The sequence below is a fragment of the Ornithorhynchus anatinus genome, chromosome 14 (assembly GCF_004115215.2).
Source record: "Ornithorhynchus anatinus isolate Pmale09 chromosome 14, mOrnAna1.pri.v4, whole genome shotgun sequence".
Lineage (NCBI taxonomy): Eukaryota > Metazoa > Chordata > Mammalia > Monotremata > Ornithorhynchidae > Ornithorhynchus > Ornithorhynchus anatinus.
In genome coordinates, this window is record NC_041741.1 from 39,653,606 (window position 1) to 39,680,490 (window position 26,885).

A 26,885-nucleotide genomic window follows, 5' to 3' on the forward strand; every position below is an offset into this window, starting at 1 on the left:
GGGGTCGGGGAAGATGGCGGCCGCCAGCCTCCCGTCCTGGCGGCGGGTTTCCTCCTTCACGGGGCCGGTGCCCCGCGCCCGCCACGGACATCGGGCCGTCGCCATCCGCGAGCTGATGATCATCTTCGGGGGCGGCAACGAGGGCATCGCGGACGAGCTGCACGTCTACAACACCGGTAGGCGGCGGCGGCCGAGGGGACCCGGGGCGACGGAGGGAGGCGGAGAGACGGGGGGAGGCTGAAGGGAGAAGCCCGAGGCCAGCCTGACAGCTGTCACCGGGCCCGGTGCGGCAGCTCCGGGGCTGGGGGAGCGAGCGAGCCGGGGGCGGGCGCCGAGGGCCCTGCCGTCCCCCGGCCCTTGCCCCTCGCGGGGCGGGACAGCGGACGAGCCCCCATCTTCCCCCGCAGACCCCGGCCCGCGGCACCGCCCTCGTCGTCCCCCTCACGGGCGACACAGAGACCGAGGCCCACACACAGACACAGAGGACCCCATTCCGGCGGACCCGAGGCCCCTCGGGTTCCCGAGGCTCTCCCGGTTCCCAGAGAAAGAAAGCGGGAGGGTCCGGTCCTTCCCCGGGCGCCCCTCGATTCCCCTCCACTCCAGGAGGCCTTCCCAGCTGAGCCCCCCTTTCCCTCTGCTCCTCCTCCCCGTTTCCCCCCCCCCCCTCCGCTCTTCCCCCTTCCCCTCAGCGCTGTGCGGATTTGTCTCTGTTCTTTATTATCCTGTTTATTTTCTTATTGAGGTGTCTATGATTCTATTGATCTGGATGCTGCCTGCGCTGTTCGGTTGTGCCGTCTCCCCCGTTTAGACTGAGAGCCCGTGGTGGGCTCTCTGTTGCCGAACTGGAGACTCCAAGCGCTTAGTCCAGTGCCCTGCACAGAGTAAGCGCTCAGTAAATACGATTGAATGAAAACACACACACACACCCCCCCCCGTGACTGGGCCGCTAGAGAGAAGCCGGCCCGAGGGTCGGTCCCTCCTTGGCCAAACCCTCGAGGACCGGACGGCGTCCCTGGCCTCGCCGGGGCGGGTGGGCACGGGATCGGGCACGGGGACCGACGGCCCAGAACCAGCTGTGCAACGGCCGTCCTCGGCGGGGCCCTGTCTGTCACAGAGACCTGTCAAGCGAGACACCGAGGCTGGGACCTCCCGCCCACCCACAGGGAAGGCCCTGCCCCCAACAGCCCGGAGGACACGGGGGGGGGGGGGGACGGGGGACACAAAAAAGGACAAAAAACCCCTTTGATTTCATTTGTAACCCAACGGTCCGCCTTTCCGCCGTGGCCGTTTGTGGGGTGCCAGCCTTTGGCTCCGCCACCTGCTTCACGCCGTCAGCCCCAAAGGGTTCGGAAATTAGGGTGGCAATGCAAACGCCTCTGCCCTTCTCGTGAAGCTAACGCTCCTTGGGGGTGGTGACGGGCACGAGAAGGAGGAAGCCAAAAAATCACCCCTTTCTTTGCACCGGGACTGCGATGAACGCTCTTTGGGGGGGTGGAGGAAGCCAAAAAAAATCGCCCCTCTCTTTGCACCGGGACTGCGATGAACGCCCTTTGGGGCTGGTGACGGGCACGAGGAGGAGGAAGCCAAAAAATCGCCCCTCTCTTTGCACCGGGACTGCGATGAACGCTCTTTGGGGGTGGAGGAAGCCAAAAAATCGCCCCTCTCTTTGCACCGGGGCTGCGATTCCGGTCGATCTTAGACCTGAGGTGCTAATCGGGTTTCCTTTTGAAAATAGTTACGAATCAGTGGTTCCTGCCGGCCGTCAGAGGAGATATACCCCCAGGCTGTGCTGCCCACGGGTTTGTCTGCGACGGCACCAGGATCTTAGTGTTTGGGGGAATGGTGGAATATGGAAGATACAGCAATGACCTCTATGAACTTCAGGTAGGCACCGTGGAAACTCGAGTAAGATATTGCGGGGTATATAAGTTCGGGAGAATACTAAAGTGCTTCATCACTACTCAGAAAATCACCCGCATTTCTTCAGAGATAATATCACTTAAATCGGCTTAATGTTTGCAGGGCAGTAAATGAGTAACATTTCACTTCTATACAGAAGGACACGGTTTCAATGTGAAAATGAATACTGGGTGAGGCTTAGTGGAAAGAGCACGGGCTTGGGAGTCAGGGGACGTGGGTTCAAATCCCGGCTCCGCCACTTGTCTGCTTTGTGACCTTGGGCATGCTGCTTAACTTTTCTGGGCCTTCGTTACCTTATCTGTAAAATGGGGATGAAGACTGTGAGCCCCACGTGAGACAACCCGATTGACTTGAATCCATCCCAGCGCTTAAAACAGTGATTGACACGTAGTCAGCACTTAACCAATACCATAATTATCATTATTATTATCAGTGTCTTTCATTGTTTAAAAAAAGGGGGGGGTCAGTTTAGGCTACAATTTCCATTTTAAAAATATTCCACTCCATTTTACCCTTTAGAAAGAAGAAAGGTTATTATAAAGTTTTCTCTTGGGATAGCCAGCGTAAGCTAGAACAAAATTTCTAGTCAGTACATTTAATTTTTCAACTATGAAATCATTTCCTCCATCCAGAGCAACATTAAGAAATATTGGGCAAGCTGTCAAAGCCCTCACCTAACTTAAGCCATTTTCTAACTGACCCCCCTGCAGTGCCAACTGCCAAACTGTCATGAGGAGGATGTTAATTGCTTATATCCCCTCCAGATGTTTGCCTTTTCCATTCAGCTACATAGCATCCCTTTATATCTCTGGGATGGCATCATCCGGCCTTTATTTCAGGGCCAAGAAGATTGCACAGTGGTATGCCAGAGTCATTAAATATAATTTGATCACCTAACCAGGAATGGAAGGAGTTGCTCATTATGAAAAACAGTCCGTGTCAAAATGAAAAATGCTCTACTGATAGAAGTATAAAAAGATTGCGGAGTTACTTGTGTTTGTTTTATTTTCAAGGCAAGCCGTTGGCTGTGGAAAAAAGTGAAACCCCAACCTCCGTCTTCTGGTTCACCCCCTTGTCCTCGACTTGGCCACAGCTTTTCGTTATATGGTAACAAGTGTTATTTATTTGGTGGCCTGGCAAATGAAAGTGAAGATTCAAACAATAATGTTCCCAGGTAGGCTCTCTGGGTTCAGACAAACATTTGTAGAAATGAGACAGAAACCGAAGTTGCTAACTGTTTGTTAGGGACTTTCCTCTGTCAAAGGGCTTCATCATAGCCATCCCCAGTTGTGCTTAAGGAGGAATGGGCTCCAAAGAGCGTGCCGCCAAAATTAAAATTTTGGGAAAAGGGAGTGCTTGTTGTTTCATCTAGTCCCTGGATCATTGGAAAGCTAGACTCGCCTTCCTATCCAAAAACCTATTGTTCAAGGTGCTGTTGGCTTAAATGGCAATACAGGCATCTTAATGAGGATGAAACCCACAGTATATCTCTGAGGCTAAAATCTGCATTTTGCTTTTTTATCAGGTTTTTGTGGGAATATATGGGGAAATGCTGAGTCTGTTTCCTTCAGGCAGATGGTTGTGTTCTGGGAACCTGGTAATGTGGTGAGCTCTAAGGAGGGTGGGTTTGGGGAGAAGAGTAACCTTTTCAGAGTTTGAGTGGTATGATGAGGTAATTTGTTGGGAACCTGGTCATTCCACCCTGTCTTTTATAGATTAGTTGAAATTAAATGTATTTTTCAACAAGAACCAGGAACCCAGTGAGCTTTTAAAAATAATCAAAATGTCTAGTTATCAGTCAATTTTTCAGTAATAGCAGGTGGGTACTTGGAGGCACTTTCTATTAATATTCATATTACGTTACCTCATTTTAAAAATACCGTAACTGGAACTTATCTTTTGGTAGCTTAGAGTAAGAGCAAGAGATTATTGTCATTTTCCCAGAAGAGGGAAGTAATGAAAAGAGTGCACATCCCTGCACTCCAAGGCCAAGGGCTTCTCGCAGATCATGACTTTATGTCCCCTCACATCATGAAGCACTATAGTTTCTGAGAAGCAGTGTGATGGTGGTGGATAGAGCACGGTCCTAGGAGTCAGAAGGATCTGAGTTCTAATTCCAACTCTGCCACTTGTCTGCTCTGTGACTTTGGGCAAGTCACTTAACCTCTGTGTCTCTGTTACCTGTAAAATGGGAATTAAGGCCATGAACCCCACGTGGGACACGGACAGTGTCCAACCTGGTGAGCTTGTATCTGCTCCAGCGTTTAGTACAGTGCCTGACACATAGTGAGCACTTAACAGATACCATGAAAAGAATTTATCTTCTCAACAAAACCTGCGTTCACATTTAGAAATACGGTATGTGAGGATGATGGACTCTCCCGCCATTTTGGATTTGTCTTTGTTTTCCTCTGGATAAACTTTGGAATATGAAGCCCACTTTGCAATTGGAGTTCCTAAGTTTTAAAATAGTATATGATGCAAATTATAAATCTACAGTCTCATTTGCAACTGTTTTAGGACCTTTCAATTTCATTAACCCTGTTTTTGCTTGAACATGTGTTGACTTAGCTTAAATCATTTTCTTGGGCCCGATATACTGGTTAGGCAGTGTTTTGGTGGTTGACTACAGGTTGGGACCTTTATAAGCGAATATATGTATATTATATATATATATGTATATATAAATAAAAAGGGGGGTTTTATTTATGATGATCTCAGAATGTGCCATAATTGCTTTTCAGTAATGGGAAAATCTCTTGAAATGAATACAATTCAAGTACATGTTAAGTTGCAGTGTATCTTAAATGAAGTATGGTCAAAACCTAAAGGATTTTTTTTTATCCCGTTATCTCTTTCTCATTTTCCATAATCTCATAGATATTTAAATGATTTCTATGAATTGGAACTCCAGCATGGTTCTGGAGTTGTGGGTTGGAGCATTCCAGTGACAAAAGGGATTTTGCCTTCTCCACGAGAATCGCATACAGCCATTGTCTATTGCAGAAAAGATTCAGGGAATCCCAAACTCTATGTTTTTGGAGGAATGTGTGGCTGTCGACTCGATGACCTTTGGCAACTTGATATAGGTGAGCTTAGTAACATATAGCTTTCGCTGCTGATCTCCAATTTAGGGAAGATGGAGTGTGTGCGTAATAGTAGATTTCACCCCGAAAGAATCTGACATTCTTGAGTATTATCCCTTGTGCTGCTTTTCTTCCCACAGAATAAAATATTATGAGAACTCTTGAAAAGAGTCTGAATTACCTCTCTTTTTTACTTTGCAATGTTCAGTACCTGCGAATCAGCCATAGCTTCAGTTTAAAATGTTGAGTGATTGTAAGAACTTTTACTTTCTGAGGTTAATAAGCAACCATCAAGCATTACCATTATCCATATTCAACTTCAGAGCAGAATTAAGTGTTTGGTTGTAGTGTGATGACTATCAAATGTACATCAGCAGGAAAATTCTTGTTTTGTTGTGGTTAAAAAAAAAAAATTCAGTTTAAAATATTTGCACTTCTATTAAAAAAAAACTCTTCAAACTTTTGCAGAGCAAAGTATTTTGATGCTTCTGGGATCAGAGATAGATATAAATAGCACTGAGATATATATATATATATATATTTATTTATAAATATTTGCAAGTAAACATGCTCTCTTATTTTCAGAAACCATGACATGGTCACAACCTGAAACTAAGGGAACAGTGCCCCTTCCACGAAGCCTTCATACAGCCAATGTTATAGGAAACAAGTATGTTTTAAAATTTAAAAGCTGAACTAAAGGCACATAAGAAAAGAACTAAGGACACTAAAGAAAAGTGTTTTTAACCATTGATTCCTGCATTTGGAGTTTTTCCGTGTCCCTGGATAAGTGAAACCTTTAGCGTATCAGGCGCTCAGGCCAAACTTATTTATTTATGACTACAGGAGGATATTTAGTGCTGTGACTAAGGATTTTTATATGTTGGGAAAATTTGAAACTTGATTTAGGACTTCATAAAATTCTCATTTAAACAAATGGAATTTTTTTTGCCAAGTGCCTCGTGAATTATGCGGAACAGTAAGGACTTCAGAGATAGAGCAAAAAAAGTTTCAAGAAAGTTCATCCAAAGTAATTTTGATTCGCATAGGCTATTCCCTTTCACTACGGTTTGAACTCTCACACCCCAGATTTGTTTATAAATTTACTTGGGATCAGATGTGACCTATACTTGCTTTGTTTATGAAGATAGGGTCAAAAAAGATCAAATATGAACAATGACCAGGGAAAGGCCCTCTTGCGATGGAAGTTTCGAAAATCATTATTGAATAGGGATTGGGGGTACTTAAAGTGGATTAATTTAAATGAGTAGGGTCTGATGTCTGATGTCAACCAGAGTTCTTTATGAGTTAGCCAGGGTAACTAGCTACTGTTTTTTGTGAACTCGAGTGCAAGGGGATTCACTGAGAATTGGAAAAACACAAATACTTTGTCCATCTTTAAACATTTTTGGAAATTAGTCCAAACGCCTTAATACTTGTCAAAATAAGATACATTGTTAATCAGTTTGCAACCTCTTATTATATTATGTTCCTCTAATAAACAAAATAGTTTTAGGAAAACCTAATGGTGCCAGACAGCTTCCTTTTATGGCAGGTCCTTTGACTATCCAGTAAGGCTTTTGAACTCCCCTCTCCCCTAGGTGTGCCCTCCCCCTCCCCTTGACATTTGCACTGCCAATCTTGGAAAGAATGTTTTTGACTGTACTTGTGTGAAGTACCTGCACAGCTGATTACAGGGTCAAAATTAACTTCCAGGGTATATTAGGCATTACCTCCCAGAGTAGCCCTGGGGCATATTCTTCCCCATTTTTACTGAAAGAGTCAAGAAGGATCCTCCTCGCAGATTTGCAGGTGATACTCAATTAGTGTTGTTAACAGTTTGCAAGACAAAAATAAAATTCAGCATGACCTTGGGAGATTGTAAAAATAGTTTGACCAAAATAGGAGGAAGACCCTAGGACTAGGTAACACTTAGAGATAAAGAATAAACCACACTAATACAGGATGGTAAGAGACCACCTAAGCATAAGTACAGTAGAAAAAGACCTGGAGGCCCTGGTCAACCACAAGGTAAAAGTGTTTAGTATAGCAGTAATCTTCCTTTAGAAGAAGCAAATTAATGCCAGGATGTGTCCCTCAACCCCACAGCACTTATGACCATATCTGTAATTTTATAGTCTGTCTCTCCATTTAGACTGTAAGCTCCTTTGTGGGCAGGGAGCAGGTCTGCCAACTCTGTGGTATTGTACTGACCCATGTGCTTAGTACAGTGCTCTGAACACAGTAAACACTCAAAACATTCCACTGATTGTATATGAGACAAGAAATTTCCCTATTCTCTGCATCCATCAGGCCTTAATGTACAGTTTGGGGTATCACTTGAAAGAGAATGTAGAGAAACTGAAGCGAGTCCTAAGAAGGGCAGCGGCGATAGAGTTAGGACATAGACCTCTAATAAAAAGTTTGAAGGATTTGGAGGTTTTCTCTTAGTCTGGTGAAGAGAGTACTTTTTGGAAGTTTTCCTCAGGTCCTAGGGAAACTGAACAAGGCCGTCTAGACTTAAATTAACTGGAAAAGAGTTCAGTAGTCCTGGAGGAAGGAAATATTGACTGGCAGGGTGATAAAGTACTAAAATAGATGACTGAGCAAGGTTGGGAAAACTTATCTGTGGAAAGTTTTAAGAAAAGAATAAGACAAGGGTTTGGCAAGATTATTTTCCAGCTAGGTTATGTTTCTAAAGCACGTTAGCAAAAGCAGGGCAAAGTCCAGAAGTAAGGTGTTTTCCTGCTCTTTATAGGAATATTAAGAATAATTTTATTTAGCATTTGAAAGTATTTTGAAGAATTTATGATATTTGTGCAGATTTCATATCTCAAAAAATACAAGAAATTTTCCTATCTTCATCCCTCTCCTCTCCCCTATCAGTTTCCTTGCATTGCTTCTCATCCCATTTACCACCCATTCGAAGCAAGAGATCAGGAGACTTGGAAAGTAAAGAAATATTAGTGGAAATGGGGGAAAAAGGAAGAGAGAAAGGTAAAATTGGACCTTCGGGAACAAAGACAGGTTGAAGAAAATTGTGATGTCAACCTGTTTTTGCATCTCTTGCTCTTAGACAAGAGTTAATTTGGGCCAGAAGTTGGTAGATAAAGTAAGCACTTGTCTTTTGAGTTATCTACTATGATGCCCTCCCACATCACATCATTAGCCTTATATAAGGCACCCAATGCATAACAAATTGTAAATTCTTGTTTTCGTGTATTGTATGGTGATTACCATCAATGGTATTTTTTAAGCACTTACTGTGTGCAGAGCCCTGAACTAAGTAATAATAATAATAATGATGTTGGTATTTGTTAAGTGCTTACTATGTGCCGAGCACTGTTCTAAGCGCTGGGGTAGACGCAAGGGAATCAGGTTGTCCCGCGTGGGGCTCACAGTCTTAATCCCCATTTTACAGATGAGGTACAGAGAAGTTAAGTGACTTGCCCACAGTCACACAGCTGACAAGTGGCGGAGCCGGGATTCGAACTCATGACCTCTGACTCCAAAGCCCGAGCTCTTTCCACTGAGCCACGCTGCTTCTCGTAGAGAGTACAGTACAACAGAGTTGGTAGGCACGTTCCCCTCTTGGCACAAAATCTTTGATGTTGATGTTCAATCCGAGGTTCATTTCAGTGGGCAAGGCATTAATTGAACACAATTTGACATTTTTCTTTTAAGTTCAGAGTTGAGTTTTAAGTCTGCGTTTCCTTGGCTAAGATGTTTGTGCATAATGGGATATAATGGTTTTATATTATATTCAATAAGCTGTTATCTGCAAAAGAGAGGACGGTACCTAATTGGGAAGGGTCATTAAAGGGCCCTTGAATTTAATGAGTAATTCATTTGTCAAATTAAAAATTTCCAAAACATTTTAAGCCCCCAAATTAAAAAGAAAGTAGGAAGCAAATGTAACAGGCCTTAAAAAAAAGTTAATATAGTATGTTTTGTCTTCCTATTTCAGAATGTATATTTTTGGAGGATGGGTCCCCCAAGCAGTGGATAATGTAGAATGTTCTGCTCATGACTGTGAATGGAGGTGCACCAGTTCATTTTCTTACCTAAACCTGGGTTAGTGTTTATGACTATAAAAATGTATCAGAGGATAAATTTCCATCATTCTGTATTTTAAAAGCATTCCCTGAGAAGCAGTTTTTTTTTTTTAAATGATTTGTTTTCTTATTAGATACAGCAGAATGGACTGTTCTAATATCAGATTCTCAGGAAGACAAAAAGAACTTGTTACCAAGACCAAGAGCTGGACACTGTGCCGTGGCAGTCGGTACCCGTTTATACTTCTGGAGTGGAAGAGATGGGTATAAAAAAGCATTGAATGGTCAAGTTTGCTGCAAAGATCTTTGGTATCTTGATACGGGTAGGTAAGAACACTTGGAAAGCAAATGCATTTTGATCCTTTAAATAAAAATACCTTAACTTGATTAATGGTTTCTATTTGAGACTATGTGAAGAACATTATCTTGCATCCTGTCCCCCTGCCTTTTCTTATGGCGAAATAGAATCACCAAGAGACTAAGTGATCTGATTAGACAGAAGATAAAAAGAGAATCTAGTCATCCTCATGTATTGAATAATATCTGCAGAAGAACTTGTGCCACACTAATCCGGATCATTAGGTGATCCTGTTCAGGGTTCAGTCTTCTACAGTGATTCTAACAGGTGATCAGAAAAACAGGGTGAGGATTACCTTTTTGATATCCATCCTCAAGGTTGTGGCTGTACCATCTAATAGCTGTAACTTTCCATTCAGCGAATTCATCTTACCCCTTCTTGAAAATACTGATGCATGTGCCTGTACAGTTTCTTGTGATAATGAATTCCGTAGGCTTACCATTTACTCTCTCAAGTATTTCCTTTTGTTAATAACGGCATTTTAAAAATGGTATTTAAGTGCTTACTTATGTGCCAAGCAGTGTACTAAGCACTGGGGTAGGTCAGTCAATCAATCAGTGGTATTTACTGAGGGCTTAGTGTGTGTGTAGCTCCTTATGGGTAGGGGACGTGTCTTCCAACACTGTTATATCGATGTATACTACTCTCCCAAATACCTACTACAGTGCTCTGCATACAGTAAGCATTCAATGAATACCATTGATTGATTGATATGCAGATCCTCTGATTCCCACGCCCATGCTCTTCCCACTAAGCCATACTGCTTCTCATTGAATTGTTTGATTCATTATTGATTTTGATGGATAAATCATAGTAAATGGGTGTAAGATAAATTTAAAGCTTAATTTTATAACATTTCTATTTTTCTCTAGAGAAACCTCTGGCCCCTTCTCAGGTCCAGCTGATCAGAGCTACCACCAACTCTTTTCAAGTTAAATGGGATGAAGTTCCTAGTGTTGAAGGGTATCTTCTGCAGTTGAATTCAGATTTGCCGTCTCAAGCAGAGGATGCGGAATCAGAAACATTGAATTTGCAAGGTAAAAATCATTGACCCGGGTAATCACCCACCTGGATATGGGAATTGTATTCACTTGTTTTTTGTCCAGAGGACATATCTACCACATTTTCCTCTTTAATGCGCTTCCCTCTTGAACTTAAGGTACCCCCTAAGTCCCTTTCAGATATCTTACAAGATGTTAAGTATCTTAGAATAAAGAGAATGTGCTGTTCGGAACCTCACCGAAGGTTAGGACAGTTAAAGGAGGTAGCCAGGATATATGGCTTCTCTCGTCACAACCCCACCTTGATGTAGTGAACACCATTTAACTTACAGAAAAATCTTTCTATTCACTCTCCTAAAAATATCACTTCTGAAAAGTACTGTATCTTAGAACTAAAAGCATACATACTTATACATGGATTTCTCCTTTCTAAGCAAACATACCGAAGAGAATAGCCTCTAAGTTCTTCAGATATATTTTTTAAAACGTTTAACTTGATTATGTTGTGTCTTTCATAAGGTGATCCTCCTTTTCACTAACCCAATCTAAACTCTTTCATTTATCCAGAAGTCAAGCTAGATCTTCAGAGGCAAGCCAAGAATAACACAGTTCCCAACAATGTAAGTAAATAATTTGGAAGATATTATAGGTATGTATGTTACCTAAAGCATGAGTTTTATGAGTCATGAACCCATGAGTCAGAGGTCATGGGTTTGACTCCCGGCTCTGCCACTTGTCAGCTGTGTGACTGTGGGCAAGTCACTTAACTTCTCTGTGCCTCAGTTACCTCATCAGTAAAATGGGGATTAACTTTGAGCCTCACGTGGGACAACCTGATTACCCCGTATCTACCCCAGCGCTTAGAACAGTACTTGGCACGTAGTAAGCGCTTAACAAATACCAACATTATTATTATTATGAGTTCCTTTTTCAGATTCCTGGTACTTTGGTAGAGTTAACTTCCTCCCCATTCCCAGCCTCAGACAAGTCATCAGAGGCTTAATCTTAAATCAGACTTGGACTCAGGAAGCAAAATGCTCTAGTAATGTTGCCATGAAAAAGACTTCAGAATAGCATTTCTATCTGCTCTATTAAAACTCCTCTTCCATAGTGTCAATCAGTGGTATGTAGTGAGTGCTTACTGTGTGCAGAACACTGTCCTAAGCATTTGGGAGGGTACAGTATATACAGTATATAGAGTTTGCAACCTAGCAGGAATTCGTAGCCATAATTTTCTTCCATGCATTGATATTTAGATTTATTTTGGCAATTTAGAGCAGAGCATTTAATGTTTGTCCCCAAACTTCACCATTTTTTGAAAACTTCCAGTTCTCCCATAATGTAGGTTTTTGTTCTTGCAAAATTCTGCCCTGTAGCAGCTTCTCATTATACTTACCCAATCTAGCATTGCATCTGTGCGCACAAACGGCATCTTCCAGAATATGCCATGCCATATACAAGTTGGCTTGTGTTATCAGATTAATGTTTTCTAGCTCCCTAGTGTCCAAGAATGAGAGTAAAACTTGACTCATACTGGAATGGGAGCTGAGACCATTAGAAATGCTTTTCTAAGAAGATTAGGGATTGGGTTGGGAGTTGGAGTGGAGAAAGGTGTTTCAGATCATGGTGAGATTCTGACTCAGTTTACATCCCAGGGCAGAGAAGGGGAGCCCCACAGACCCCTAGGCCAGGCCAGCGTCCTCACCAAGTGGGTCATGAGAACAAAAGCAGCAGGAGCACAGCCGACTTTTCCCCACCTGCAGTGACACCCCTCCTTCCCCCTCCGCTCCTCAGGGGCCCGCAGAGCTGCTGGGATGGCCAACTGCGTCCCGGGCTGTTACTGCTTTGGCCCGAATATACTTAGTCACATTTATTGAGCCCTTACTGTGTGCAGCACACTCTACTAAGCGCTTAGAAGAGTAAAACACACAATATAACCGATACGTTCCTTGCCCACAGTAAGCTTACTGTCCAGTGGGAGCTTTAGTACATAGTGTACGTGTCAGTGATGGGAATCCCAGTCCCTGCTCAACCCGGGAGTCTTCGGTGCAGGTGGCTCAGCTGGGTTTGGAAAAATACCCCACCAGTTGAAACAGTTCCAAACCTAAATGGGTGATCCGGCATGCACTCTTTTACTGGCAACCAACTCCTGCTTTACTTCAATCATTGGTATTTACTGAGTGCTGACTGTGTGTAGGACATTTTACTAAGCACTTGGGAGAATACAATACAATAGAGGCATTCATTACTTGTCGTATGACCTTGGGCAAGTCAGTTAAGTTCTCTGTGCTCTCATAGTTAAGTCACCTCATCCGTAAAAGGGGGATTGAATCCTCTCCCTCTGACTTAAACTGTGAACCTTTATCCCTTCCTGCACTTTCCGCAGCACTTAGTGCCTGACACACAGTAAGCACTTAAGAAATACCTTAAAAAAATAGAGTTGGTAGATGCAATCCTATCCTCAAGGAGCTTACAGCGTAGAGGGGGAGACAGACATTAAAATAAACATAGGGGGAATGGGAGAGTATAAGGATATATACCTAAGTGTGAAGGGGCAGAGGGTGGGGTGAATTTAAGTGCTTAAAGGGTACAGGTCCAAGTGGGGATGAGAGAGAAAATGAGCTGGGGAAATGGGGACTTGGGCGAGGAAGGCTTCTTGGAGGAGATGTGATTTTAGCAGAGCTTTGAAGGTGGGGAGAATGGTAGTCCATCAGATATGAAGGGGGAGGGAGTTCCAGACCAGAGGGAGGATGTGTGTAAGGAGTTGGCAGCGAGAGAGACAAGATTGAGGAACACTGAGTAGGTTGGGGTTGGAGGAGCGAAGTGTGCAGGCTGGGTTGTAGTGGGAGATAAGTGAAGTTATGTAGGAAGGGGAGAACTGACCGTCTTAGAGGCAATGGTAAGGAGTTTCTGTTTGATGCAGAGATGGATGGACAGCCATTGGGGGTTTTGGAGAGATGAGGCCTGAACTTATTTTTAGAAAAATGATACGGGCAGCAGAGTGAAGTACATACTGGACTGGGGAGGAACTGGAGATAGGGACATCAGTGACGATTCTTATGCAGTAGTCAAGGTGGGATATGATAAGTGCGTGATCCAGCGTCGTAGCAGTTTGGATAATAATAATGATGATGGTATTAAGCGCTTAGCGCTTACTATGTGCCGAGCACTGTTCTAAGCGCTGGGGTAGATACAAGGTAATCAGGCTGTCCCACGTGGGGCTCACAGTCTTAATCCCCATTTTACAGATGAGGGAACTGAGGCACAGAGAAATTCAGTGACTTGCCCAAAGTCACACATCTGGTTAGTGGCGGAGCCGGGATTAGAACCCACGACCTCTGACTCCCAAGCCCGGGCTCTTTCCACTAAGCCACGCTGCTTTTCTAAAGACTCTTCTCTAAGGAAGAGGAAGGGATAAATCCTAGAGATGTTGTGAAGGAAAAATAATAATGTTGGTATTTGTTAAGCGGTTACTGTGTGCCAAGCACTGTTCTAAGTGCTGGGGTAGACACGGGAATCAGGTTGTCCCACGTGGGGCTCACAGTCTCAATCCCCATTTTACAGATGACATAACAGGGAGAACCAACAGGCTTTGATGTCAGGCTAATTCTGTGGGTCGAAAAAGAGAGATGGGTCGAGGATAATGCTGACGTTTCTGGCTTGTAAGAAAGGGAGGATGGTAGTGTTGTCTGCAGTGATGGGAAAGTCAATGGGAGGACAGGGTTTGTGTGGGAATATGAAGAACTCGGTTTTCAACATGGGGAGCTTGAGATTTCTGTAGAACAACCAAGGATCAGTGTCCTAAAGGCAGGAGAAAATGTGAGACTGTAGTAAAGGAGAGGTCGGGCCATGGACAGGTAGATTTAGGAATCTGCTTAGAGGTGATAGTTGAAGCCGGTGAATGAATGACTTCTCGAAGGGAGAGGGTATAGATGGAGAATAGAAGTGGTTCCTCTTTATAAAAATGTAATTTGAAATGTAGACTTACACTTTAAGGGTACTTTTTTCATCTCTCTAGAATTTAACTTCTGAATTAATACCAATAGGGTATTTTTTAAATAAAAGGAATTTTTTTCTTAAATTTTTGCTACCTACTTCTATAATTTGTAACACACTTTGATTATCGTCTGTATAGCACATCTACTAAAATTAGATTTCCTAAAATAACTCTTGAAATTTATGAGTAATAAAGTTGACAAAAGCTTACTTTTTTTGTCTTTAACCTGCACTTTCTACTAAGATGAATAAATCCGCACATTTTCTCCTAGACACAAATATATCGTTCATCTAATGAGTTACTAAAACTAGAAGATCCGGTGAATATTCTGGAGTCTGAACATCTAGTCATGAAAGAAATTGCAAAGAAAGTCCAGGCAGACCGTAAAGGAATCGTTGAGTCTAATGCCACTGTGCATTCGTCTTTTGCTCTGACAACTAATGCTGCTAATAACGATGGCTTTGCAGTGGAGATGCTAAAGAGAAATGAAGGTATGAATGTCAACTTCATAAAATGAAATTGAAAATACATCTTAAAGATAGAAAATTTACGTGCACTTTATTGGGAGGCTTCTTAAAGGTTTTTGGGAAACAATTGGTGCAATTGTGATTGGTCTTCTTGAAGTAAGAAACTGAAACTAATAGTCTTTAAAAAAAACAAAAAAACCCAAAACTTGACATTCTCACTGAAGCGACTTCAGTTGCTTGCAGAAAGCAACTGGCTTTAAATTTACTGTATAGCCGACTGAAACATGTCTGTTCTCTAAGAGGTTTATAACCTTTAAATCATTTTACCGTGGCAATCAGTTATTTAATAATTGATTTCTTCTAGAATTCATTCCACAAAATAATTTCCATGTTTATTTTGTATTTAGACTATATATATTTAGAACTAAGTAAAATGACGTAATTTTGATACAAATTTGTCTTTGTAATCAGAGATTGTTTTGTTTTAAATTTCAAAAAGATATTACAAAAGAAATCTGAATTAATCATTAATAGTAAAGGGTTCAGATTTTCTTGAAAGTTGTTTAAGAAATGAACAATATTTTGATACTGAACTACTAAATTAAAATATTGACAGCAGATGCCAAGTTGATCTCTGCTCACAGATATGGAGGAAGGATAGGATGACTATATGTGTTATTTCATTTTTTACATATTCATCATTTTCACTGATATATAGCTATTCATAACTTTTCCTCTTCATTTTGGAGGAAGAGTATTCATTTGTTCATTCATTCGTATTAATGAGTGCTTACTTTGTGCAAAGCACTGTACTAAGTGCTCGGGAGAGTACAGTACAACAGACCTATTCTTTGCCACAACGAGCTCACAATCTAGAGGGGGGACAGACATTAATATACATAAATAAATTACAGATGTACACATATGTGCTGAGGGGTTAGGAAGGAGGATGAATGAAGGGAGCAAGTCAGGGTGATGCAGAAGGAAGGGAGGAGATGAGGGCTTAATCAGAGTACTACTGATGTGTACGTGTCTGTTTATTGTACTAGGTTCGGTTGTTTAGTTCAATTCAGAACTATATGTACTGTGGTCATCTTGCACTTCTGAGAGATATCAGAGTCTGTAGAGTCTTAAGAAAATTCTGGGTCCCAGATAAATTGAAACAAAACTGCAGCAGCATGGAGGTGTATACCATGTGGTCTTATGCCCTTACCCCAGAGAAGACCAAGCGGAAGGGCTGGGTCTCTGAACCTCTCCGTCCTTAAGTATCCAGAGAGGAATCTGATATTTGAAATAACCAATCCGTTCAGCCTGGGGATAGACAAATAGTAAGGAATTGTATTTTCCAAACACTTTCTGATCACTTTTTTCACCCAGAAGCCTTTTTAGGTTTTCTCATTTTATAGATTAAAAATAACTGGGTCACAGAGCTAGTATTGTGTCTCTCAGTAAAAGTAAAACATGGTAAAAGTTTACACCTTTGAATTTCAGGTCCTCAAACTTCAGCAAATGTAGGTGAGCTATTTTACTTGGACTTACGAGCTATAAACCCTGAAACTTCTGCATCCACTTTAGTCTCCAGAACACAGACTATGGTAACCCAACAGGCCATTAAAACTGAGCCAAGTATAAATGGGGCAATTGCAAATGATGAAACTTCACTCAATGCAAAGGCTGAAGGTTTGAAAAATTTCACATATTGTATTTTGAACCAAGTGTGTGTAAGACCATCAAGCTTCTTTTTCTTTAAAGGGAATTACATCTTTGATTCATGTTTGCTCACAAAGTATTCCAATATTCACATGGGAAAGAAGCATTTTAATTCCTCACATAAGATATTTAAGGGTACACTAAATGTGATGCACTAAATCTGGAATGTGATTTTTCTCTTATAAATGCATCAGATATTTTCCTTAAGCTTGCTGTTGCAGCTGTTTAGGCTGTGGAGGAGGGCCTTTCCCGGCTTCTCTTTTTTTTTCCCAATTTATTTTCTCCATAGAATTAGTTACGGTGTTTTTACAATGTTTTTGATAGTTCCAATTCCAGTCATAAAACTGACCCAAAACTTAGTGCATAATATGGATTTAAAGATTAAGCTGTCATGACAATTGTGATTTCTTTTGTAAGTAGTCTTCATCACTGATTTGCATATTTGCTATTTGCAGTTTGTATGCTTACCACTTGCTTTAAATTAAGTCTCGTGTTTCTATTTTAAATGATTCATTGTCTTGTTTTTAGTTGACGAAACTACATTTGTACCACCTATGCCTAAGATCAGCGGAGCTGAAACAAATGACTGTACCATTCCATTATCTGTAAGTATGAGTGGTGTTGGCATGTAAAGCCAAAGTGCAGAAGTGCTGCTGGGGCTAGATCCTCAGCGGTCAAGGTATCTGAATAAAAGCTCGTTATAGGCAGGGAATGTGACTGTTCATTCTTGGACTGTACTCTCCCAAGCGCTTACTACAGTGCTGTGCGCACAGTAAGTGCTCAATAAATATGAATGAGTGAATGAAAAGCCACCTAGGAGATTTCATATGGTGGCCAGGCTCAGCAGACCTCCTAGAAAAGGAGGGGTTTAACATGGGTAGGGGAGCCTGCAGTGCCACTGAGGTAACTACCCTGGCAACTGTCTGCTGGCCATTGGCACTGTGATAAAGGCATTTTAGCCATAAATGGGTTTTGCACATGAAATTATCACATGAACCTTACATGCTACTTGCCTAATTGTTCCTATTGGAAGTATGACCGGCAAGGACAAGACCATTTAAATAGTGGTATGCAGATCAGTAGCACAAGAACCATCAATTCCTTTGTGCAAGTTCTTGGCCCTGAATATTGGACCAAAGCTGACCTAGCATATATGATGGGAGACTCCACAAGTTTGTAGCCTTTGACAGTAAATTTTTCTGTGTTACACTGAATATCAAAAAGCTTTGCCAAACATTTAGTTTAAAGAATACTTTCTGAACATTAATCAGCAACTGAGCATTAACGAGCATTCATAGTCTTCTGTTAACTTCTTGTCTCTTTCAACCATTGGCTTCTAAAATCTTGAGAGAGTGCGATCAATCAATCGGTGGTATTTATTGAGCACCTGCTATGCACAGAGGACTGTACTAAGCGCTTGGGAGGGTACAGTACAACAGAATTAGCAGGCACGTTCCCAGCCCAAAACGAGCTTACAGTCTAGAGATTAGTTCATTGTGTAGTTAGTTGGCAATCACAACCGATATTTTAAAGAGTTGTTTCAGCACATTCAGGAACTAAAAACCTTAGAAATACTGTTTTCTTTTTTATTCTTGAGTCTTTTTTTGGTAAACTTATTTGATCTAATTGACTTTGTAGCATTGTAAATACTGATAGATAAGGAAATATGATCTTGCATAAAAAGATCCTTTTATTGTTTCCCATGCTGAACTGCACGAGCAATTGAAAAGGCTATACACTGTGAACTCCAAATTGAAGTAGCAATCTACTTTACACTGTGATTCTTGAGTGCACCCTGGGGCTCAGTTAACAAGAAAGTTGGTTGAATTTTTTTTTAAAGAAAACATTTTAAAACAGTTAAATTTCACTGTCCTTGGTTGAGTAGTGTTTGAAGTTTGTTAAAATACACCTTATTTTTCTCCCTCTAGGTTGGGCATTAAGATGGGCAGTTTTTTGTGCTTATAACAGATCATTGGTTGTTTTTTGAGTCTGAAAATGAACTACTTTGGAATTGTTTGCTCCTCTTGGATTCAGTTATAATATCATCACTAAACAGATTATCCTTTCAAATATTATGCTTTCTGAAATGACGTCATGGTATAAACCACCTGGCATATTAATTTGATATTACTGATCTGAATGCACACTCACCCCTAGCTAAATTTATAGTATACAAATGATCTAATTTACCAGAATGCCTACCTCCTCCTGTACTTGAGTTACCAGACAATTGACTTAGAGAGTTAAAACTGTTTCCTTGTGAGGTATTGTTATTTTGGCAGACCTTACGTATAGATTATAGTAGATCTGTCAAGTAGATCACTGTATGGATTTAATGAGCAATGTATCTTTTTAATCATGTTATAATAAGGAAGAGCAACATAAAAGCAACATACTTTTGTTCTTTTAAACTAGAAAAAAGTCCCTCTGAAATCAGTGACCCCTGGAAAAGCAGGAGATCGACGGTGGTGTGATGTGGGAATATTTAAAAACAACACTGCTTTGGTGAGCCAGTTTTATTTGCTGCCATCAGGGACATCCAGCATCTCTAATAAGGTAGTTGGGAATTAATTTGCTATTCCGTGCTCTAATATGACTATTTTGTTAAAGCCTGAAGAATAAAATTTCTATCCTTACCAGGTAGCCACTTGCACTGATGACATCAGGATTCATTATAACAAAAAGTAGAATTAGGTTAGGTGACTAGAAGTCAGGACCAAGTACTTGCCAGATTTTCCAGAAAAACAGAACTATGGAGAAACTCCCTTCCAGAGAGGTTGGGCAAGCCTTTGTCTGAGGGTCCAAGAGCTGTGCAGCCTCAATTGAACCTCTTTGGAAGGCTGTGGATGCAGCCTCTCCAGTTCTAGTGACAGAGCTATGACATCATTAAGAGAGTGGTGAGGTAAGATGGCAGTGGACAACAGCTCTTGAGAGAAGAGTCTTCAGAGAACCTGTTGTCTGGTAAAATGGAATTTTCTTCTATCTTTGTGTTCTCCTTTCAGCTGTTCCCTTTACGAATCACTGTCCAGGTATGAAAATTCAGAAATGGAAATGTTAAGTCCTCGCTTCATAGTCTAGGTAGGGACTGTAGTTAGAGAGCAAGTTCCTCAGGGAGGTTTTGACACTACCATGAGTGAGTGCTTAAGGGGTCTAGTTCACCAGGCTGCATGGTCATGTTGGAACCAAAAGGAACAGACTTTTAAACCACGATTGTGGGTGCCCAATTCATTAATCAGGCAATCATTCAGTCATATTTATCGGGTACCTACTATGTATGTACTTGGGAGAGTACACTATAAGAGTTGGTAGATGAGTTCCCTGCCCACAACGAACTTACAGTCTAGAGAGGAATACAGACATTAATGTAAATAAATTACAGATATGTACAAAAATGCTGTGGGGCTGAGGGAGGGGTGAATAAAGGATGTAAATTCATTTGCAAGGAAGAGCGAGAAGAGGAAATGAGGGCTTAATTGGGAAAGACCTCTTGGAGGAGATATGCTTTTAATAAGCCTTTGGAGATGGGGAGAGTGATCGTCTGTCAGATATGAAGAGGGTAACATAGAGTAACATAGTATCGTGGTATCCCCCAGCGAAAATCCCCAAACTTTTTTTTTTTTTTAAGTGGTATTTGTTAAACACATACTTCGTGTCAGGCATTGAAGCACTGGGGTAGATACAAGATAATCGGGTTGGACACAGTCCCTGTCCCACTTCAGGCTCATAGTCTTAACCCCCATTTTAGAGATGAGGTAGCTGAGGCACAGAGAAGTGAAGTGACTTGCCCAAGGCAACAGAGCAGACAAACGGCAGAGCTGGGATTAGAATCAAGGTCCTCTTACTCAGGCCCATATGCTTTCCACTTGGTCACACTGCTTCTCATTTCCCATTTCCCTTCAATCCATTCTATAATCCTTTCTCTGGTCCCAGACCCAGTTCTTCAGCCAGGATTGGCTCAGCCTCTGGTGAGGTAATCAGGTGCTGGGACTTGACATTCACTTCATTTGCTCCAGGCCTTTTCACTTTAAATCGAATGGACATATAGGACCTACAGATGTGCTTTAAACCTGCCCCTGCTCTTAGTCTGCCACTGACTAGCTCCATTCCTGGGGTAAAACTCCATGGAAGCTTAACAGTACAATGAAAATCTCAGAGTGCTTACATTCCAGAATTACTAGGACAAGTAATTAAATACAATTTTAAGCCCCAGAAGGTCCAGCCAGCCCACTCATCACCCACTGTGTGAAAATGCTATCTTGCATGGGGACTCCTATCACCACCTGCCCATGCTCTGCTCACCGGCTTTGGTGTTTCCATCATGAGGATCAGATGGATGTGTGGAGTCTACATGCCTCACTCAGGCACAATTAAGATCCAGGTATAAAGTTGCCCATTTTTCTCTTAATTTCATGGTGACCTTTCTCCCCATTGAGTCACTGGACTATGCCCAGTTTGATTATATTTTGTCTACCCCATAACTTAATGATTGACACTTAAGGCACTATGTTGACAATCATAGGCACTTAATATGTTTTTAAATTAGTATTATTATTATTATTATCTCTCAGTATGTAGTAGAGAAGTTTTGGGGGGATTTTTTTCCTCATCTTTTTTCTAGCCACAAGCCAAACAGATAAAATCCAGTTGTCATATGGAACGTGGACTGGGTCCAACCTGATTAGCTGATGTACCTCAGTGTAGTGCTTGGTACACAGTAAGTGCTTAACAAGTACCATTAAAAAAAAGTTTAACTCTGTACTGAATTTTATTATGCAAGTGCAGTAGGTGTAAAGGTATCAATTCATCATTATTTCTTGTAATTTTGGAATTAAGTGGTTTTTAGGAAAGGAGCAGACATACCCATTCTTTCATTCCTTTTCAACTCCATCAGACCCTGGAATGAGTAATGAATTTAGAAAGGGTATCTTATTTCATATAAATTTTGAATACTCGGACAGCTGGTTTAGGTGCATCTCCACCTAAAGTTCTAGTCAACCCTAGGTACCTATGACTGTTAACCAAGTCTATGAAATTATTGTAGTTGATGCTAAGTAGTTATTAATGATGGTGGTCTTTTCTGTCAGTGCAAACTTTTGAATGAACTGGATAAAGGTGTTTGTTTTTTTTTTAAATGGAAAATTCAACTTTAGAATAGATGTGATGAAAATAGATTTTCTCCATGGGAAAAGTATAATGCAGTCACCATAATTTGACACCAGAAAAATGATCAGGAAAAAAATCCCCAAAAAACTTCTCTACTACATACTCAGAGATGATAATAATAATAATGATAATTTAAAAACATATTAAGTGCCATGATGTGCCAATCATTGAGTTAAGTTGTGGGGTAGATAGAGTATGACTAGCACATCAATTTAGCAGGTGGTACTGGCCTAGAATCCTAGGTTTTCATCTCCCCCCACCTCCCCAGTAAGGCAAACCCTACAGAAGCGTACCTGTTGGGTAGCTTATTTGCTTTAAGTGATAATGGGTGATTTAATTAAAAGTTTGCTCTGTCACTCCAAATGTTTTAAATTCTCCATTTCGGATCTGTCAGTTCTACTCCCCCTATGTGTCAAGGTAGAGGCCAAGTGTCCCCTGACTGGTACTCGCCAAAATTGAAGTGCATTGGCCTAGATGTCTGTGCTAACAATTCACTAGTAAAAAGCGGTTTGGGTTCTTTGAAGAAAAGATATCATTATAGTGTATTTTAGCCTTTTGTTTAGTTTGTGCATATTTATATTTTCAGGTGGGAAATCCAAATGTTCCAGACTACAGTCTACTTAAGAAACAAGATCTGATTCCAGGCACAGTGTATAGGTTCAGAGTTGCCGCAATCAATGGCTGTGGAATAGGCCCTTTCAGTAAAATCAGTGAATTTAAAACATGTATTCCTGGTTTTCCTGGAGCACCTTCAGCTGTCAAAATCTCTAAGGTGAGAAATCCTGTGCTCCTTTCCTCAGGAACTAGCTAACTAAGTTTTGGGCTTGAAGAAAAACTGTCCTTTTCCAACTCTTTGCTTATTTTCATAAAAGAATAATCTGAGAACGGGCAAGTACTGAACATTTTGGGGATACTTTTGTAATAATTTATAGGTTTAATATGAAGAGGGAGAACTGGGGAGGGTTGTCTTTTTATTTAGGAAACATCTAGTAGAGAATCAAAAGTTCAAAGTTGTTTATTTCTTTTAAACTAACTGAAGAGAAGATAAAAAACATTTTATAATCAGTATTTCAGACATTTGGGGTCTGATAGTTTAGTAATAACTGGTAAATTGGTGCATTATTCTGTATTCCTTGTAGAGGCAGAGATTTGAGTGCTGTGTTTTGTTCTTTCCCCTTTAAGAATGTTGATTGTATTCATCTTTCATGGGAACCTCCAGTCTCACCTTCTGGCAATATTTTGGAATATTCAGCATATTTAGCTATTCGAACCGCACAGCTACAGGAGAATCCAAGTCAGCTGGTGTTTATGAGGATTTACTGCGGTCTTAAAACATCATGTGTAGTAACTGCTGGGCAACTTTCCAATGCACATGTTGACCATACGTCCAGACCTGCCATTGTGTTCAGGATATCAGCAAAAAATGAAAAAGGATATGGGCCAGCTACCCAAGTTCGATGGCTTCAAGGTAATGTGGGAAGTAAAAATATTATTGAAGTGGATTTATTTTCCCTAGAAGGTTCTTAATTCTCTCCAAATACACCTGTTTGTTTTGGGCTCTGAACGAATGATACGTTAAGAAAGTGAATCCTCTGGTTAGGAAAAATTGCTCTTCTGCTTGGGTCACCTGTGTCTTTGGAAGATATCATCATCAATTTTCCCAAGGTTTTTTTTAATTGTGCTTAAGAAAATGTGTGTTTGCTCAATTCTAGATCCCAATAAAAGTAGGAAAGAAGCAAAGAACTCTGAAACTCAATATATTGGTCCATCCCAAAGGTACCACTCTCTTTTCAAAATGCAGCCAAAAGTCTTCGATTTCCCCAAGCCATGTTTGCTTCAGACTTCTTGTATCGTCTCGTGTAGTTTATCATGTAACTCTTCAAAGTTCTCCAATCGCTGCCACAGTGCTAGTGATTGACTCCTTTTGCTTTCTGTCTTTTCTGTCCCCCATGGAGAAGTTCTCCCTCCAGCTCTCTTCATTCTTGTCTTTAGCTGGATGAAACTTGCGACACCAATTTTTAGTAGCCATTTGATTCTTGGGTTTTGTCGTGGAACTCGGAACAAAGAATGGGGCAGCTGGAGGAAAAACTACTCTTGTCCGCCACCATGATAAGCTCCACATTGAATGAGCGCCTCCTTGACTTTGGCCCCAACCAACTCATTCAAACCCCTCTGGCCCCACCAGCCTTTTCTGTTCCTGTCCACAGGAGTCAGCCCCAAAGCTTTTGGTTTCTGTCTTCAAGAACTACTCTTCTCTGCTGTTCTGTGCTTGACTGCTTCTGATAAGTGTTGAATGATTTTTTTTCCCCACTCTGACAGTATCAGATTTCTTAAGTCTTATTTTATTCTTTTGCAGAAAGGAAGGTGTCAAGTTCAAAATAGAAGCACCTTAACAGGACGCAGACTTTGAAGTAGTATTTTAACATTTGTAAGATTTTGTAAATGTTCCAAATGTTTTATTTTTGCATTGTTTTTATCTTGAAAATTGTACAAACTTTTTTTACATCCTAATCGTAAGCATTAGACATCCTTACTCAGGTTTACATAGAACTAAGTAACATCGCTAAATATGTAGACAGATATTACAGAATCTTAGCTGCAAATAGGTTTTTTAAAAATCTGTAACACTTTTGAAAGCTTCATGATACCACTGTCATCTTCAAATCTGGATTTGGTGTGTAGAGCAATAAATGCAGTATAAAGTACTTAAAGCTGCAATGCACAAAACAATATTTGCCACTTTTATACCACTTAACTGTGTGCCAGTTCTGGTTGACCAAGTAAGGAATAATATTATGTCCGAAAATCCATGCACAGATACCCCATGGGAAAGATCAATTTAGTTGTGCAGAATTGATGTGTGTGTTACCCGTTACTAATTTAAAATGTATAGAATATTTTAATATATAATGTTTGTAAAGAAATGCGATTTTTCTACCATATTTGTGATGAATGTGTCTCCCCTGAAGAAAATATGCAAAAAGTTAAAGACACTTAAAACAGGAGATTCTGAACTCTAATGGTAAAAGAAGTGCACTACTTGGGCTGTAGATGACTTTCTGGTAGGCAGAGGAATCTCTAAATCCATACTTTCAAAGAAAAAAAAATGTTTACAAGGAGCTTCTCTGGCGATCTGAAATCAAAAAGCCTGGGAAGAAAACTTCAGTGTACATTTGTTTTAATCCATATGCTTTGCTTCAGCATATGCTTGCTTTTTGCACTAGTAGAAAGTTAACTTACCTCATCATTATGTTTATAATCATTTGTATTGCTTCCATTAACATGTCTGAAATACTTAGGCTAAAGGTAATACTTAACCAAAGTTTAAATAAATTGTAAGCAGTTTTGCACATATAAATGCTAATGTGTTTGTGTTTCATGAGGGACAAAGGGTAAAGGCAAGTATTTGTGCCAGGCAGAGTTGACCTAATTAGTGGCTTCTGTGCTTTACTTTAGTAATCTATTGATTAATTGATCCTCGCTTTCATTGTTTTATCCTGTTAGTCTTTGTGCTAATCAGCCCTTCAGTTCAAAAAAGCCCTTCCATCAGTGCAAGGGAGTGCTGGAGCCAGGCTCTTTTTGCACTTATGGATGTTTATTTATGAGAGCGGAGCAAATGTAATCTATTGTCTGATATTTATAAAAATAAGGTTTTTTGATATTTTCCAAGATCTAGAGTGAAATGCCTCAGCTGTTCTTGGCTAAGAGGCGAACCCAGACGTAGGATTCTAAGGGAATGTTGTTTTCCAGAGACAAAGTTGTTCATGTAGAGCAACAACTTGATGTTTTCACCTTCTAAATATGCAAAGAACAGGTAAAGGAGGAAGTGTCCCATGCTTTCAGAGAGTATTTGGGAACATGGAATTCTTGAATGGTTTCTTTCTAGAGTTTGTCCTTAAGCCACCTCACTGACCTTTATTTTAGAGGGGGGGTTTGGAAATAGGGTCTAGTAGCCTTTCTCGATTAGAATTGCCTGGACCAGAGTTAACGGGGGAGGCTCTGCGGCCAACCCAGCTCTAGCCCTTCTCTTTGTTGGGCCCAGCCTGACTTCCTAAATGCAGGGTAGATTGGGCTTTCTTTCCGACATGCACACACAAAAACACACACACACGCACGAGCCAATCCACACGTTCTTCCACATGTACACACAGTGCTATTGTGTACTTAACAGGGTCTCAGCCACTGGGCTTGCCGTGGCCCAAGAAGGCCCCAGCCCGAGGTGGGAGGGACCGCAGGTCACCCTCACCTGAGCCTGACCCACAGACCAGGCTTGAATCCGGACAGGACTCTTCCATGAATGATGCCACTCGGGGTCTTCTGTTGCCTTGCCATTGTGAGTAAATGACTTCGTATTAGACCTGTGTCTAAAGTAGCAAAAGAAAATGGATACATCAGTGTGAGTACAGAGAGGCTTCTGTATTTGGCTTACGATTGGCATATTTTCTAAAACGGTACATCACCGCTCCCCAAAGGAGACCCCGAAAGAGGGACGGGAGTAGAAACCGTAAAAGTCATACCGATATCTTCCAGATAGGGCGTTCCCTAAGTGGCTTTATAACTGCTCGGGTGGGAGGGAGAAAAGAAAGCAACCATCAGAGTGAAGAGGTTTTATTTCCTTCGCTTTGTAAACCTGATGATTTGCCTAAATGGTTGAAAACAGATTTTTGTTAGTGCCCTCAGAACGGTGTTCAGACGAATGAACTTTCTAGATCTGATTTTATTGCCTGTAACTCAAAAATGTGTCCTAGAAATTCCCATTTTAGAACCCTGTTGAAATTCTTTGTAAGTCCGGTATCCTCATTTTGGTCCATACTTACTATTTCATGGAGTTAACGTATAATACTATCACTTGCAGGATGGAAGGTAATAACTCTTTCTCATTTAGAAGTGTTTCCTGCTAGTACCAAGGTCATTTTTTAATTCATAAAATATTGCAGCACTTTTAAAGGTAAAAGCTGTTTGTGAAATTGTTTATGTAGGTAACAAATAGAGAACCCTTTTTAATATTTCATTGCAGCATCTGAGCATAGATGCATTTTGGTTTTGAGACAATGGTTTAGGCAGTTATTCCTATGTAATGTGGTACCGATGATATGTAAAATAAAACACATTTTCTACCACTAAAAAA

The 26,885-nt window shown here is 41.0% G+C and overlaps 1 protein-coding gene across 3 annotated transcripts; it reads left to right on the forward strand.

The window, feature by feature from the left end:
• On the forward strand, window positions 1-26,885 carry HCFC2 (host cell factor C2). Of its 3 annotated transcripts, none has more exons than XM_029078984.2 (17): window positions 1-176; window positions 1,736-1,884; window positions 2,934-3,094; window positions 4,801-5,009; window positions 5,592-5,676; window positions 8,974-9,080; window positions 9,196-9,384; window positions 10,292-10,456; window positions 10,988-11,040; window positions 14,689-14,908; window positions 16,376-16,564; window positions 17,123-17,199; window positions 19,010-19,150; window positions 22,344-22,529; window positions 22,940-23,225; window positions 23,470-23,533; window positions 24,114-26,885. In XM_029078984.2, exons 1-17 carry the CDS (start codon window positions 14-16, stop codon window positions 24,148-24,150), a joined length of 2,481 nt encoding a protein of 826 aa, XP_028934817.1. In that variant the 5' UTR covers window positions 1-13; the 3' UTR covers window positions 24,151-26,885. The 3 variants fall into 3 exon arrangements, with proteins under 3 accessions (XP_028934817.1, XP_028934818.1, XP_028934819.1); XM_029078985.2 differs by having other exon boundaries at window positions 19,010-19,099; XM_029078986.2 differs by having other exon boundaries at window positions 16,376-16,399.